At 41.1% G+C, this 14,205-nt stretch overlaps 1 protein-coding gene across 1 annotated transcript in view; it reads left to right on the forward strand.

Moving 5' to 3' along the window:
- LOC114697497 (formin-1) overlaps window positions 1-14,205 on the forward strand; it is a 270,035-nt gene that overhangs the window by 127,656 nt on the left and 128,174 nt on the right. The window contains exon 7 of the mRNA XM_028875752.2: window positions 12,951-13,012. Coding sequence (XP_028731585.1) covers window positions 12,951-13,012 — 62 coding nt within the window. The remainder of the gene's footprint in view (window positions 1-12,950; window positions 13,013-14,205) is intronic.

Below are 14,205 nucleotides of genomic sequence, written 5' to 3' on the forward strand. Positions count from 1 at the left end.
CAGAGTCCCAAGAAATAGTGTATATAACCTGAAATCCAGTACAGAAAAGTTCACATTTATTTCACAGAAGCATGTTCTCAACTTCAGCATTGGAAAGGTCCAGGCAAGCTACTATCTTGTTTTCCCTCACAAAGAATAGTCAATCCAGTGAGGCTGTAATACCATGAAAAAATTTAAGATTCTGAGTTGGTTCACTGCAGTATCACATGACTCAAAATGACCCTTATCCATGTGGCAATCTGTCATACTCAACAGGACATATGCAAAAGGAACTGAATAAAGTCTGTCATACGTAAAACAGTGACCATGCTTGACCATTGTTTCCTCCATATCTCTCCACTTGATATGATGTATATTCATGCTGTTTCCCATGTAAGATGTGATCTATCCTTCAGCACATGCCTAACAAACACAATAAACATATTTTGAGTAAGAGACAGGTAGATGATGGTATGAGTGCAAAGAAACAAGAATAGATCAATCCTGAAAATTAAACACCCGATTCCTGGGAAAATGTGCTCTTCAGCTTGCCAGTAGAGGGACCTGTCAGCATCCTGAAGCAATTCAGGGTTCCTGTTTTCTAAATGACAGTGACTTTTCAATCTGCCTTGCTGAGATTACAACTAACTCACTCTCTCTCTCTCTCTCTCTCTCTCTCTCTCTCTCTCTCTCTCTCTCTCTCTCTCTCTCTCTCTGTACCTACCTACCTATCTACCTATCTGCAGTGCTAAGGATCAAACACACAATCTTGCACTTCCTCGGTATTTGCTCTACCACTGAGCTTCAATCCCACCTGTTACTATTTATGTATCAAGTGTACCATTAGGTAGTCTGATATTAACTAGGTTGGCTTTTAGAAGAGCAAACTTGTTTGCTTTATTTTAAAGATTAAACTCTTCTCTGTGATCCACTATCTATAAATAAATTGTCATAATGTGAAATTATGGCACTCTAAATAGCAAGGCAGCATATAACAAAGACAATTCCTGTACATTTATATCAGGTTTCAGTGAAGTTCTCTGGTTAACACTGCTTACAACTAAATGAACTAATGAACTCAAATCACAATTCAAAGTCTTATTTTCATATTTTCTGGTATTTAATTTCAATTTTGAAAAAAAAGATTAAACATTATTATACTAAATAGAATAGATTCTGTTCTAGTGCCCTGACCAAAGCAAACCATCCTCCTGCCTTGCCTTTGGCATATACTGATTGCCAGCCCTGTCAGGTTCTGCATTAGGACCAGACTCTAAGCATTCTCAGGAGCTCACTGGATGTGTAATCAGTTAGAGGTTCCAAAAGAGTTGGCTGTGAAATCACAGCCATGGTGTCCTGTAAGACTTGAGATGAGTCCTAGAGGATTCAGTGATGATCCCATTAGGGAAAGGGACCTTTCCAAGTGAGGGACAAACATTGGACAAGACAAGTGAAAAGGAGGCCCTACAACTGGAGTGTATGGGCAGCAATCAAACGCAGCTTGTTTCAGAATCTAAGACTCAAATCATGAGCAGCACATACACCAGGAAGGGCCCCCTATATCATCAAAAGGGATCTGCACGTTTTTACATCAGAAAGAGAAGACATTTGAGGGCCATAGCACTGTGATCTGAGCCGGAGTACCACAGTATCTTGAAGCTTTGATGTCCTGCATATTGCTGCCAAAGTCTTTATTTCCCTCTTCACACTACTTGCTTCCACTCTCTCCTCACTTCTAACTATCCACCATGGTCTTCCCCATCCCTTACGGAACTTCCTCTTTATCCTTGGGTGTGCTGCATGTGTCTTATGGACAGTACACATTCCCTCTTTCAGAAATGCTTTCCTACCTCCCAGTCTGTGGAGCCAGCTCCTGATCTTTCTGTGGATTTGAGGTTAACCATCACCTCACACAGGCCTTCTCAGATTTGCCCTCCTACTATCTCGCCATGTCCTATTCTAGTTTTACACAGAGCCCAATAGTTTGTTTGGTTTGTGTGTCTACTTTTCCTACATTTGCATACACTCTCAGGATAGAAGCTCCAAGAAGGGGAGAACCCACAGATGTGAACCCCAGAAACCTCCTGCCTGTGTCTGGCATCCACATGGTGATCATTAAGGGCTTGTTGAATGAATAAGTGAAAATAGAACTGAAGATGATTTGATAGTCAGTTGTGATTGCCATCCTGATTGGATTAAGAAACACCTGAGTTATGAAGCACACTTCTGGACAAGTCTGTGATGGCATCTGCAGAGACAATAAGCTCATGAGGGCTCTGACTTGTCATGTCCTTGAGGGTTTTTATCTTGTTCTGATTCCTCCCCATATTCCCCTTCTTTCTGCTTCCTATCCATCAGGAGCTGAAGTACAGCTCTGTTACATGTGTGCTATGATAATTTTCTGCCCAAGTCTATATGGTCAACATCTGTGGATGAACCTTCTGAAACTGTGAACCAAATAAATCCTTCTTACTTTGTCTCTGTTGGGTATTTGATTATAATTACCAGAAGAGTAACTAATATAGGTGGATAAATCTGTGAGAGATTGTGTGGGCTTAGATGATAAATGATGAAGGTCAGATCCAAGGCTCACATACATTAATTTAAAAGAGACATGGGATTTTTAGAGAGAGTAGTTATAGGTAATATCTATGGGAGTAATGGAAACCAAATTCTGGGCTGCACCTTTGGCAATGAAAAAAACAAAAGATAAACCAGAGGTGTAGCAGCAAAAGCATCTTTAAGGAAAGAATAAATTCTGTTTTAGAGGATTTTAGCATCTCTTCACTAGAGCTGTTCTAGCGCTAGTGTCCAGGGAACACTGAAAACTCTACCCTGGTGGGAAAGGAGTAGGGCTAGGTACAGACACAACACCCTTCAAAAGGTAAGTCTGGGGTTTTCTCTGCTCAAAGTAGCATACTTCCTGAGGTCTAGAACAGATTCACCAAAGGAGTGATTACAGAGGAAATGGTTTTCAAAGACGTTCAGAGGTCCCAGAAAGCCTATGTTTCACTCAAGACATACAGAATCACTGATTTACTTTCCCCTGGCTTTCAATCATGAGATGGGATGACTTATATTTAGAAACATTTGGCATGTGTGGACAGAGTGACTGCCTACATGATTGCAAATTAGTGTTTTCATTCCATGTTAGTAATTTCCTCTTATTTTTGTCCCAGGGGAGATGGAAAATTGCTGTTGACTATTCTTGATATAAACCTCCATATGCCTTGCAATAGTCTGGGTGCCAGAAACCTCCTGGCATTCATTTGGAATTTCCCGCACACTCAGAACTTATATTTATAATATTTAATCTAACATCAAAATAAAACATTTTTCATCGAGTTCCTACTGGTCTGGTCAAAGGGTTCAGCTGCATTGTGTTGTAGCCTCTCAGTGTCAGAGTGTCAGTGTGAGAAAGGAAGGAAGGCCACTTAAGGAAGGCTCCGAGCCTGGAACATAGATCCCAGAGCACCCACCCACTGGACCTGCTGCTTTGCTCTAATAAGTTCCAGAAATCCACGTCAGTACTTAGGGAAGTTGTCCAAATGAATCTGATTTGGAATTGGGAATACACCATAGGTCATTTAAGACTTTCCTGAGAAAAATCTCACCTTAGTCTAAGAACTCAGCATTATCCTTACAGATAACCCTCACCAGTCTGGTGTTTTAGAGCACATTTGTCAAGGTACACATTCTAATAGGTATGCTACACAAATTCACGGCAGAGCTGCCATCCACATTCTGAAACAGAAGATCCAAATTAAAAGGAGATTCACAAGATTTTAAATGTCTTGCTAATTTTGATAGCTTCAGATTCACATTTGGATACAATTGTGATGAAAAGGTGGAAACTTCAATAAGGTTTATGGGACACAGCTCCTTGGCAAATACACGATGATTGTCCTTTTTTACTCTTGTTCCATGGACAATAAAGACAAAGTCTCTACCATTCTCTTACCATTTACCTTCAGTGTAGGGTTTCTCTGCAGAAATCTCAAAGCCAACTGGTTTATATTGTGAAGTTTAATTAAAAATAGACATTAAAGTGAAAAGAACTTCACTTAAATTGTCCCCCTCATCCTAAATCACGACATATTGAAAGCAAAGAAAGTGAAGCTGTCACATACTGAAGGAGCTTACCCACCATGAGTGACTTGTGACCGTAATCTGCTGGCATACCAACCTAGTGACGAGGCCAGTGTCAATTCATTAAGCACCGATTGAGGCCAATTTAGAAAATTAGGAGAAGGAAGCAGTCTTTCTAATACGTCCCTTTCCTTTCCTACCTTTTCTCTCCTCCCACTCAGTCTGAAACACCTTGGCAGTGGGGGCTCCCTTTGCCTCTTTCTAAACCATTAGACATTCCTTCAATAGCAGGATGGAGTCAGAAAGTGGAGGCTGGTCCCTCTTTATACTTTTCCTCCAGGCACTCTGCCGAGACCGTCCAATCTGCCTGGAATGTAATTTGGCTTAAAAGAGCAGAACAAATGGAGGGACAGAGGCAGCTTAATACAAACTGTTTCTCATTCCACCGCCCTCCGGAGAATAGAGGCGACGCAGGCAGGGAAGTCTTGTGAATTCGACACTCTGCCTTTCTTTGAGGTTTGAACCATGGACCATTTTAATTGTAGTTACATGATGGTATCTTGGGGCATGGTATATGCCTGGACTTAGGAGAAAGTTGAGATTGTTGTGTTATAAGATTGAATGATTTTGAGGTGCTAGGATGGATGAGCTAAATGTTCCTTTTGTAACCGTTTCTACTTTTCTCCAGACAGTCCATATTCACTTTGTCCTTCACACTTGCCTCTCATACCATCAGAGCCTAAACTAAGGTCTTCGTCAACTACTGTTCTGCTCCACCAGGCATTCAGAAGGGCAGTGAAGACTAGAAATTGCTTTCCCTCAGTATTACCTATTCTTTATGTATCTGGAGGACATTTTGTATTTCTTTGTTTTTCAGTGTGTTTTTGCTTCTCTTTTAGTAACTTTTGGCATGTAATACAAAAATGCCAGTTATTTCTATAGATTTTGTTTAAGATAAAGTGTTTTCAAACTCTCAATTCCTCCCTCCCAGAAATTCTATGTAAGGTAACTCGGTTGGAACACCGAGTTATTCTTTAGAATAACTTCAGTTATGAAAAGATTGAAGTTGGGTCATTGCATTAGATAAACTGGATTGTTAGAGTTAACACCGGAGATAGTGAAATATTAGTGAATATGGATTTTTATAACCACATAAGATTCCCCTCAGATGCCTTTATTTGTATAAAAGGCATGTGGTGCCATTCAGAAAGTGAGGTTTTTCTGTAGACTTTTGCCTGCTGGTTGATGGTTCATTATCTTAGAGGAATTTAGTCTGTTTTTAGATTACTCTGTTTGTTGTTTAAATGTCTTTTCCAATGGTAAAGGCTGTACCTATAAAGAACGGAAGATGTACAGTCTTGGTCCGGTAAATTTCTCTACTTCATTGGAGGGTAGTTGATGACTGCAGAGTTGAGCTTGAGAAATCAAGCTGAGTGATTTCATACCTCACTTTTATTATTCATAAAACCCAGGCAACAGCATCCCCTTCTTCATATAGTTGAATGTGAAACACTTTGAGCAATGCTGGCCCAGAGAAAGCCTGCAGTAATCACTCACTGCTAATCCCCAGGGAAGTCCGCCCACAGTGCCTACCCTCTAATGAAATGGTCAGAGTTTTCTTTAAGCTGCTTTTGAGTGGGTGCCCTGGAGCATATCTTTTGGATACTAGCATCCAGCAAGGATTTGTATGGATCTGTGTCTGAACAGGCATGCTGGATGCCCAGGGGAGGAGACACACAGTGTGACTTGGGGGTGGGGGTGGGGGTGAGGCAATGTGAGGAAAGGGTCCAGAGGAATTTTGCTACTGTGAAGAAAAGAGACTTGTCCTTGTCCAGGCGCTCTTCAGTGGGGGCAGGAGGTCTTACCTCAGAATGGTTCCTCCATACTCTGACTCCACATTCCTCTCTGCCTGCCTCCTATCGCTTTCTCTCACCAGATGGACTGCCAGCTCCCTTAGAGTGGTGGCCTCCATAGTTGGTAGCCGAAGCTGTGAGAAGTTCTTGCCTTCTCTTCAGCACTCAGGTTCTGCTGTTACCCTCCCTTAAACCACATTACACTTCCCTTTTCTATGATTGAGCCTGGGAGAGTAATTTTTTTCTTTTTTTTCTTATTTTTTATTTTATTATTATTTTTTTTTTGCAGTTTCTTGGGAGAAGTATACAGAGTTTTTAAAATCCATATTCTTCTTTATTAATTTCTCATTCTTTTCTCCTTTACTCACCAGTAGCTTTTATTGATCCCTAAAAAAGGAATAGAGTAATTTGGGCAAAACAACTAACTTTTATATTGGCTGCATACCGGTTAGCATTGCCAACAAAACAATGTTCACCAAGAGAGTCAACTAATTTTGTCAGTCTTTCTTTTTCTGGCTGATAAAAGATCTAAGTCATTTGTACTTGTTACAGGTCACCCTGTATGAGGTAATACTGTCAACTACTTAAGTAATACAAATGATTATACAAAGGAATAAAATGGGCCACGGAAGAATTATTCTACACACCTATCTGTCTGTGGAATCTCCTTCCTTTGAATAACCAGACTTTCCTTGGCTAACCTATAAGAAAGGCGTGTGTCATCTCTCTCCCACAGCTCTTGCATGGAGGTGATTCTTCAGTCAAAAGGAACATCTCCCACGCTGGGAACGTATCTCAATAGTAGAGTACCTCTAAGCATGGCAAACTCCAGCACCACCAAAAGAAAGCCAAAGAACAAATATTCTTGTGACAAGTCACTGTCCCTGCTTTACTTTGTTTTCTAGTTACACGTCTTTCAAACATCAAGCACACTATTCATTTAGACGTGATGCACTCGGAGAGAGAGTTTTCTGTTCAGGGTGGAAAAGTGGCTGGAGGGCTGAGAGAACTCCTGTAGGTTCTTCCTGCTTCCCTGACAGAAGAGCCCAGGGAGGGCATTTGCCTGTTGTGTAAGACCTGACCTGCGCGTGGGCCTCAAGCAGGCACATAGTTTTTATGTGTGCCTGTTAGTTTGAATTTGTGATACCGGTCTGCTTTTTGTCCCTGCTGACGGTTATTATATCTTAATGGGTGAAACACTACTCTAATGATCCTTGTGTATATAATCCTTGGAGCACAGAGCAGGCACCAGAGGACCACATAAAAATGTTTGCCTCAATTTCCCTACAAAAAAAAGAAGCCCAGAAACCAGACTTGACCAAGTAACAGATTTTTAAAGGTAAAGGAACCCAATAAAATTACCAGCTTTTCACAGCGTGTGTCTCCTTCCTTTTGACATATTGTGAGGTGTAGGTGAAATATTCTAACTGAACTGACAGTGTTAGGCGGGGACAACGGAGGAGGGAGGGAGATAAAAGTAAAAACCACCAGCAATGATTGATATTGCAGTAGCAAAGAGCTGCTGGGGTCTCCCCTTTGTGGATTTGACACTTCACCTTTCTGACACCGTCTGCAGGAGTGTTGGAATAATGAGCCCTTTACAGATGGGACCAAAGCAGGGATTACTCGGATTTACTGTACCAAAGCTTTGTGGCTTGCTAGAGAGTTAGGTGGGCAGTCATTTTTTTATTCGGTTTCTAAGAAGAAAGTTGAACACCTATTTGTGGGGTCAGGCAAATGACAGAGAGAGAGAAAAAAAAAAGATATGAGTTTGTTGGTTTATATTCCTTTATTTTTTGTTGTTGTTTTGTGCTGCTGCTGGTTGACCCTATGGTCTTGCATGCGCTAGGCAAGTCCTTTACTGTTGACTTGTCAAGAATGCAAATGTTTTATTATAAAATGGCAGAAGCAGTCCGATCCTAGGGAACGCCACACGTTTTAATCAAAGACTGTGGTCATCATTTGACTAATTAAATAAGTTCATGTAATGGCTTCTAAGTTAAATATAAATGTTTGAATGAATAATTGGGTCCATTGTTGATTTCAGTATTTTAAGATGTATCTGACGTATGGATCCTGCCACCATCCCCAGTACCTAGACTACATTTGGTGAATAGGAAGCTGAATTATGTCCATGTATGCCAGCCCTCCCCAGAGACCTGTGGCCAAGCCTTCCCTTTGGTGGGTGTGCTATAGGAAGGAAAAAAAAATAGAAATAATTTAATCTCCTGAAGATTTCAGGATCAACCAGATAATCTCTCGAAACTGCTTCCTCTGTCTTTGAATTTTATTTTAATTGTAGGATCCATATCTGGTTGACATGAGGTTTTACTAGAAACACATCAATAGGACCAAAGTGATCTCTTTATACCCTTTTTCCTTTAGCATTCTCTTTCCTCTGATCCATCCCCCACCCCCACCCTCCATGGGCTCTGGGAGAAAGATCTGTTCTACGTGCTTCTGTGGGAATGGCATGGGGGTTCTCCCTTGACTCTGGGTTTCTTAAAGCCTCAGTGTGGTTTCGCCTCCCAGTTCTCCAGAATCAAGGATATTTCCAGAGAGTGCTCCAGAAAGCCACCTTCCCCCTGTCCTTTCAGTCTATACCCTAAGGGTTTTCACACCTTAGCCACTGCATTAGGTGCTAAACTGTCCAAATGCCTCAGCACAGACATGCCCAGCAACTCCCTGATGCTCGTCAAGTGCATTGTAGGGCCTTTCATGTGGCTCCAAATTCTACAAGGTCTCATCCTCAACTATATGCAGACCCATCTCCTCAGTCCTGCTAATTAATTCTTTTCAACCCCCCCAAAAAACTTGCCATTTCTAGAAGATTCTGTGAAGCTGTCGGCATCTCCTTCTTTCGCTGTCTCACGTCCTTCCATTTTACGCTCCCTGGAACATATTGTAAGTTTAGAAGTTGTCTTTGCATGGCAAGAGTTTGGCTTAATTAATAACGATTAACAAACGGAGTTTAGGAATCTACCTGAAACAATATACCAGTTTACCTTAACTTGAAAAATTTATTCTAAGGTGACATTTCTTCCTAAAAATTTTTGAAGGTGGAATGATGGGAACAGCACCTGTTGTATTCATACTTCAATAATAGGAAAATCATTTATTAAATTATTTTTGTCTTTCAGTATTCAGGACTGCAGCTTACCTATATATAGTGAGACAGTGACTAAACATCTTGATTATGTAACCCAATTGAACAAACCTAGATTTTTGAAAAGGGGCGATTAAGAAAGAACAAAGCATGCTGAATTCAAACACAGAATGTGTAATATAATATTCTGATTTGTTTAACTCCTGCCCTTCCTCACCTCAGTGTCCCTGTGTGTTTTCAAGATCCAAAGCTCTCCTTATCAAGAAACTTTCCTCATATCCAGCAAGATTCAGAATTTGAGAGCCCTGTAGAATCTCTCTCTCTCTCTCTCTCTCTCTCTCTCTCTCTCTCTCTCTCTCTCTCTCCTTTCTGTCTTTCCATCCCTCCCTCCCTCTCTGTCTGTCTCTCCTTCCCTCCCTCCCTTTATCCGTCTCTCTCATTCCCTTCCTCTCTCTGTCTGTCTCTCTCTTTCTCTCTCCCTCCCTCCATCTGTCCATCTCTCTCTCTGTCTCTTTGTCTCTGACACACACACACACACACACACACACACACACACACACACACACACCACTGTTTTGTACCCATTTCATCCCAGGAAAAGTGGTCAAAGTGCCTAAGGAACAATCCCTGACTTCAGGATTTTTCCAGTCTAGTGTAGGAGAGAAACTATTGCACACTTAGCATGTTGCACATTCTAACATTACACTGTTTTTTATTCCATTTAAAATATGAAGTACTGTGGCTAACTGAGGACTCTCTCGCCTGAAATTCAAGAGTTTTTCCTTCCAGGCCAGGGACTCTCTGAGTCCTGAGCCTCAGTAGGTGAGATGTGGAAAGGGAATGATCTAAGGTATGGTGACAGATGGGGAGTTGCATCTGAGAAGCATGGAGGAAGAGGAGGTCAGAAATGAGACTAGAGCTAACTAATGAACTAACTAACTAGCTAATTAACTCATTAGTTCATTACTCATTCACTTATTACTTAAACAGCCAGCTAATTAACTAACTTTGGTTATATAATGAAGGCTGGCCTGTGGGAAGGTTTAGAGAGAAGCATTAGGCTATATCAATAGGTCTAGATGTATTAAGTTGCCTTTAGGGCATTTTATGCAGTATTCTTCATAACTTTGAGATATCTAAACCTATACTTGCCATGTTAATAAAGCTTTCTGAGTTATGCCTCAGTTGGATTCTGGCAGGAAGGACCAAGAGGGTTTCATAGCAAAGACTACCTGAAACACTAAAGAATTCTGAAAGTTGTACTTAGAGCATGAATTCCTGGTAGTTCCAAGTCTTCTCCACTTCCTAGAGGCATGGGGAGATAGGGCATTAGCAAGCTTTTAAACACATGGAAATACATAATTGAAGTCATAATCACCATAGGCCTTTCTTAGGTTCTGCCATGGGCCTATCCTTTCTGTGGTGTGGCCACCACACATATTGCCTCACTCAGTATCTTCAGTAAGTGGTGAAGGGTGCCGTGTCTGTTTATAGCTATCCCCAGGTCCCAGCACCCTACCACATTAGCTCATACAGTGGATAAGGTTAGCTTTGTTCATGGAAGTCACCTCTCCCTAGTCCACCTCCAAAAGAATCTCACTTTGGCAGTTACCTCTCCCTGGAATGTTTTTCTGCCAAGATAGTCACAAAATTGACCTTTTTAGGTCTTAACTGAAATGTCACCTCTCTCAAGAAGCCTTTCTTGATCATGTTACCTCTTGTTATACACATTTCCCTGTTCTTTTGGTTGTTAAGGATCAAACCCGGGAGGAGTCCATGCATGCTAGCTAGGCTGCAACTAACCTATACCCCCAGCTCAGTTTACTTCCTTTTAAGTTTACTGCCACCTGAGATCATGCATTTACTTATTTTCTGTTCCTCAGTCTAAGATATTAATTTCATGAGATCCAAAACTTTAAGTGTCAGCAACACTTTTGTCTTAGATGTCCATGGCCTTTGAAGACAATTTCTGACTGATTTTTGTGCACACTCAACAAATAATTATTCGGTGCCTAGGAGGATAAATGGGTGAATAAGTATCCCTAGAGCCCAGCCTGTTTCTGGCCCCATCCTTTCTTCATATTTTCTTTTTGCTGCCTGGTACCCAGTAATGCAAACCACTGAACCATGTATCTGGGGTCGAGGATGACTAACTCTTTGAAATCAAGCATTTACTCAGTGTGGAAAAATCCCAGATATCTCTCTCTCTCTCTCTCTCTCTCTCTCTCTCTCTCTCTCTCTCTCTCTCTCTCTCTCTCTCTCGGTGACAGAGATTATTTGATTTGTGCTTCAAGCTCAGATACAGTACTCAGGGTGCATGATTTTTTTAAGCAATCATTCCTTTAAAAACTATCTTTGCATTTGTGCCTTTTCTTATTCATTCATATCAGCTAATTTTAAAAAACAGAATATTGGAGTTCACATAAAAGAGACATTATTCCGGGCCGGGCCTTTTTCATTTGCCTGTGTTTAAAAACATCAGCCATTTGGAAATGTATCGTCCATCTGACCAATTAGTGAGTCAGTATTATCTCCACAAACAATGCACCAGTCCTGAAACTCTAAGCTCTCTCATTCTTTTCTCAAACTACATTTTTTTTTTTTTTTTTTTTTTTTTTTTTTTGTGGCAGGGTTCACACTGGCTTTCCTGGAAGAACAATTCCGAACCTTGGTAGAATCTTGTCAATCTTCCAATCTCCCTCCCATCCATATATCCATATATCTAGAAATAGCTTGTGAATAAGTGTCTAAGTTAGGGAAAGTGGCCCATGAAGGAGTTTAATATTCTCCTTGGTATTCTATGACGGGATGTGCTCTTACCTGCACTAACTAATTTTACTGAAATGTTTGAATGTGCTCATATGATTCTAAATGATAGGAGGGAAAAAAATTCAGAAGCAACCTGCCCTTCACCTTGATCTCTACAATCTCCAGGGAAACATGGTGTAATAGAAGGAACAGAATAGCTTGGAGAGCAGAATTTTAAGGCATTCTAAGCATCACTGGTTGGTTTAATAAAATTAATTAGCCTGCCACAGAGAAAATTTACTAGCACGCTGGTTAATTTCACAATGTAAAGTCAGGGAAGGGAGGTAGGGCTGAGGGGAAAAACCTTATTAGTTTTGAATAATTATTTAAAGATGTGGGCCCTGCCAATTTCAAACACTTTGATAGCCAATTCCATTAAAGCTTTAAAAATCTGTTGCATGTGTATCCTAACATATATGGGAAGGAACCTCCACAGATGAAATCATAAGCATACTAGCTAACAGCAAAATGACTCATTTAAGATACAGAACTAAAGGCAGAATTCTAATAAAAACATGGAAATAAAAACTTACCTTGATACTGGCTCGCGGGAGGTTTCTGTGATCTTAATTTGCTATTGATACAATGATTATTCTTTCTTGTCTTTTTAATCCAAACAAGATGTTCTCGGTGGCCACAGAAAGGTGCCTGAAATCACATGCCTGAATTCATTTAATTTGCCAACATCGTCCTTTTTTCTTCTCTTTCCCTTCCTGGTAATGGGCAAGAGTCAATTCTTCTGCATTAAGTGCTAAATCTCTTCAATTACCAGCCGGGAAGAAAGATTTAAAATTGTGCTTCAAACCTCAAAACTGATTTAGTTTAAAAGCACAAACACTTCTCCTGTGGAGCCTAAATTAAACTACAGAAAGGACTCAAAGACTGAAGAATTAAATAAGGCAGGGCCAACGCTCAGGCCAGCCATAGGGACAGTTTTGAGTTTGCTTTCAAATGAACCCCCGTGGTATGAGAGGAAGGGGAACAGAACAAACTGGCAGGCAGAACCTGTGTAAGAGGTGCAGGCCTATATTGTGGGGAAGCCGGGCCTGGGGTGAACATTGGTTTGGGGATTAAGTCAAAGCCCTTATCCCTTTTTTCTCATTTCTTTTTCACAGCCATATTTAACGTGGATGACTCTGTGGTTGACCTGGAGACCCTGGCAGCCTTATATGAAAATGTGAGTGTCAAAGGCATACAGAGCTGGAGTTTTCATATTTATTTCCACCCTGAACATCACTGAGCTGTTCATGTTCTTGGGTAGTTAGGATCTGAACACAATGTGGAAGAGATCCAGACACAGAGATGTGAATTTACACATGGGGGGGGGTGGTGTTCTCTACTTCCACTGCAGTATTTGCCCTAGTAGACCTCATTGATACCAGCAAAGCAGAGACCACAGGTGCACACTAGAGCCTGACCCTAGTGCTAGCTGACAGAGTGAAAGAGAGCCTCGCCTACTTGATGCTGGCACACTCCAGTGTCTTCCTCAGAGGAATAGGAATCCCAACAGCCGCTTGGATGATGATTCTCATACCAGATGAGCTGCTGACATTAAGTGCAGGAGGCAGCATTGGATGGCAATGGTGTGTTCTAGCTTTAAAATCCAGATCAGAGTGGGACCGTACCTGACTTTTTTTTAATTGAACAAGAATTGATTAAGTATCCTATGACTTCTTCTCATGGAGCCCAGAGCCCATTCCAAAAGCTGAGTCACACAGTTTAGGAACATCATGAATCATGTTTAAGAAACATCACTGTAATGCACAAAGTCTTTGTACGTAGGAATAGTGAGCAGAATTCATAGGCTCTTGTGAGGAGATGATACTGGAGAATCAGAAGTCCCATGAGTGTCAACTCTTCTGTTCATTGGCTGTCAGGATGTAGAAACACAGATGGAGCTGGAGTCCCTAAACCATGGCAACTCTCAGATAACTGCATGGGGGCCTGGTGACATGCTATAGTCACTCAGCTCACAGGATGATTGAGTTTAACATGTATGTCCCCTGGGACCTTAAATTTCCATAGTCTAATATAGCCCAGTGAGCTCACCAATTCCCTACATATTTTCACATTCTTCATGTATTTAAAAAATTACGTAGTGCTGGGTGGGAGCTTTGCATGTGTTTCTATCAGTATAGTTCTCACAAATAAACCCAAAGACCCACAAGTGTCAGAGCATTGGGAGTTAGTGGTACATTTATTGAGTGCCTGGAGGATAGTGTGAGGATCCAGAATCCAAAACTCATTACCAATAGATTAATGCAAGCCTTGGGGACTTAGCCTCTGAGAAATGAGGGTACAGTAATTGATGGCAAAGAACTCTATCAAGCAAGGTGCCTTCCTGATGCTTTCTGTTGTTACCATGTTTTC

This window comes from Peromyscus leucopus, chromosome 4 (assembly GCF_004664715.2).
Source record: "Peromyscus leucopus breed LL Stock chromosome 4, UCI_PerLeu_2.1, whole genome shotgun sequence".
NCBI classification, from domain to species: domain Eukaryota; kingdom Metazoa; phylum Chordata; class Mammalia; order Rodentia; family Cricetidae; genus Peromyscus; species Peromyscus leucopus.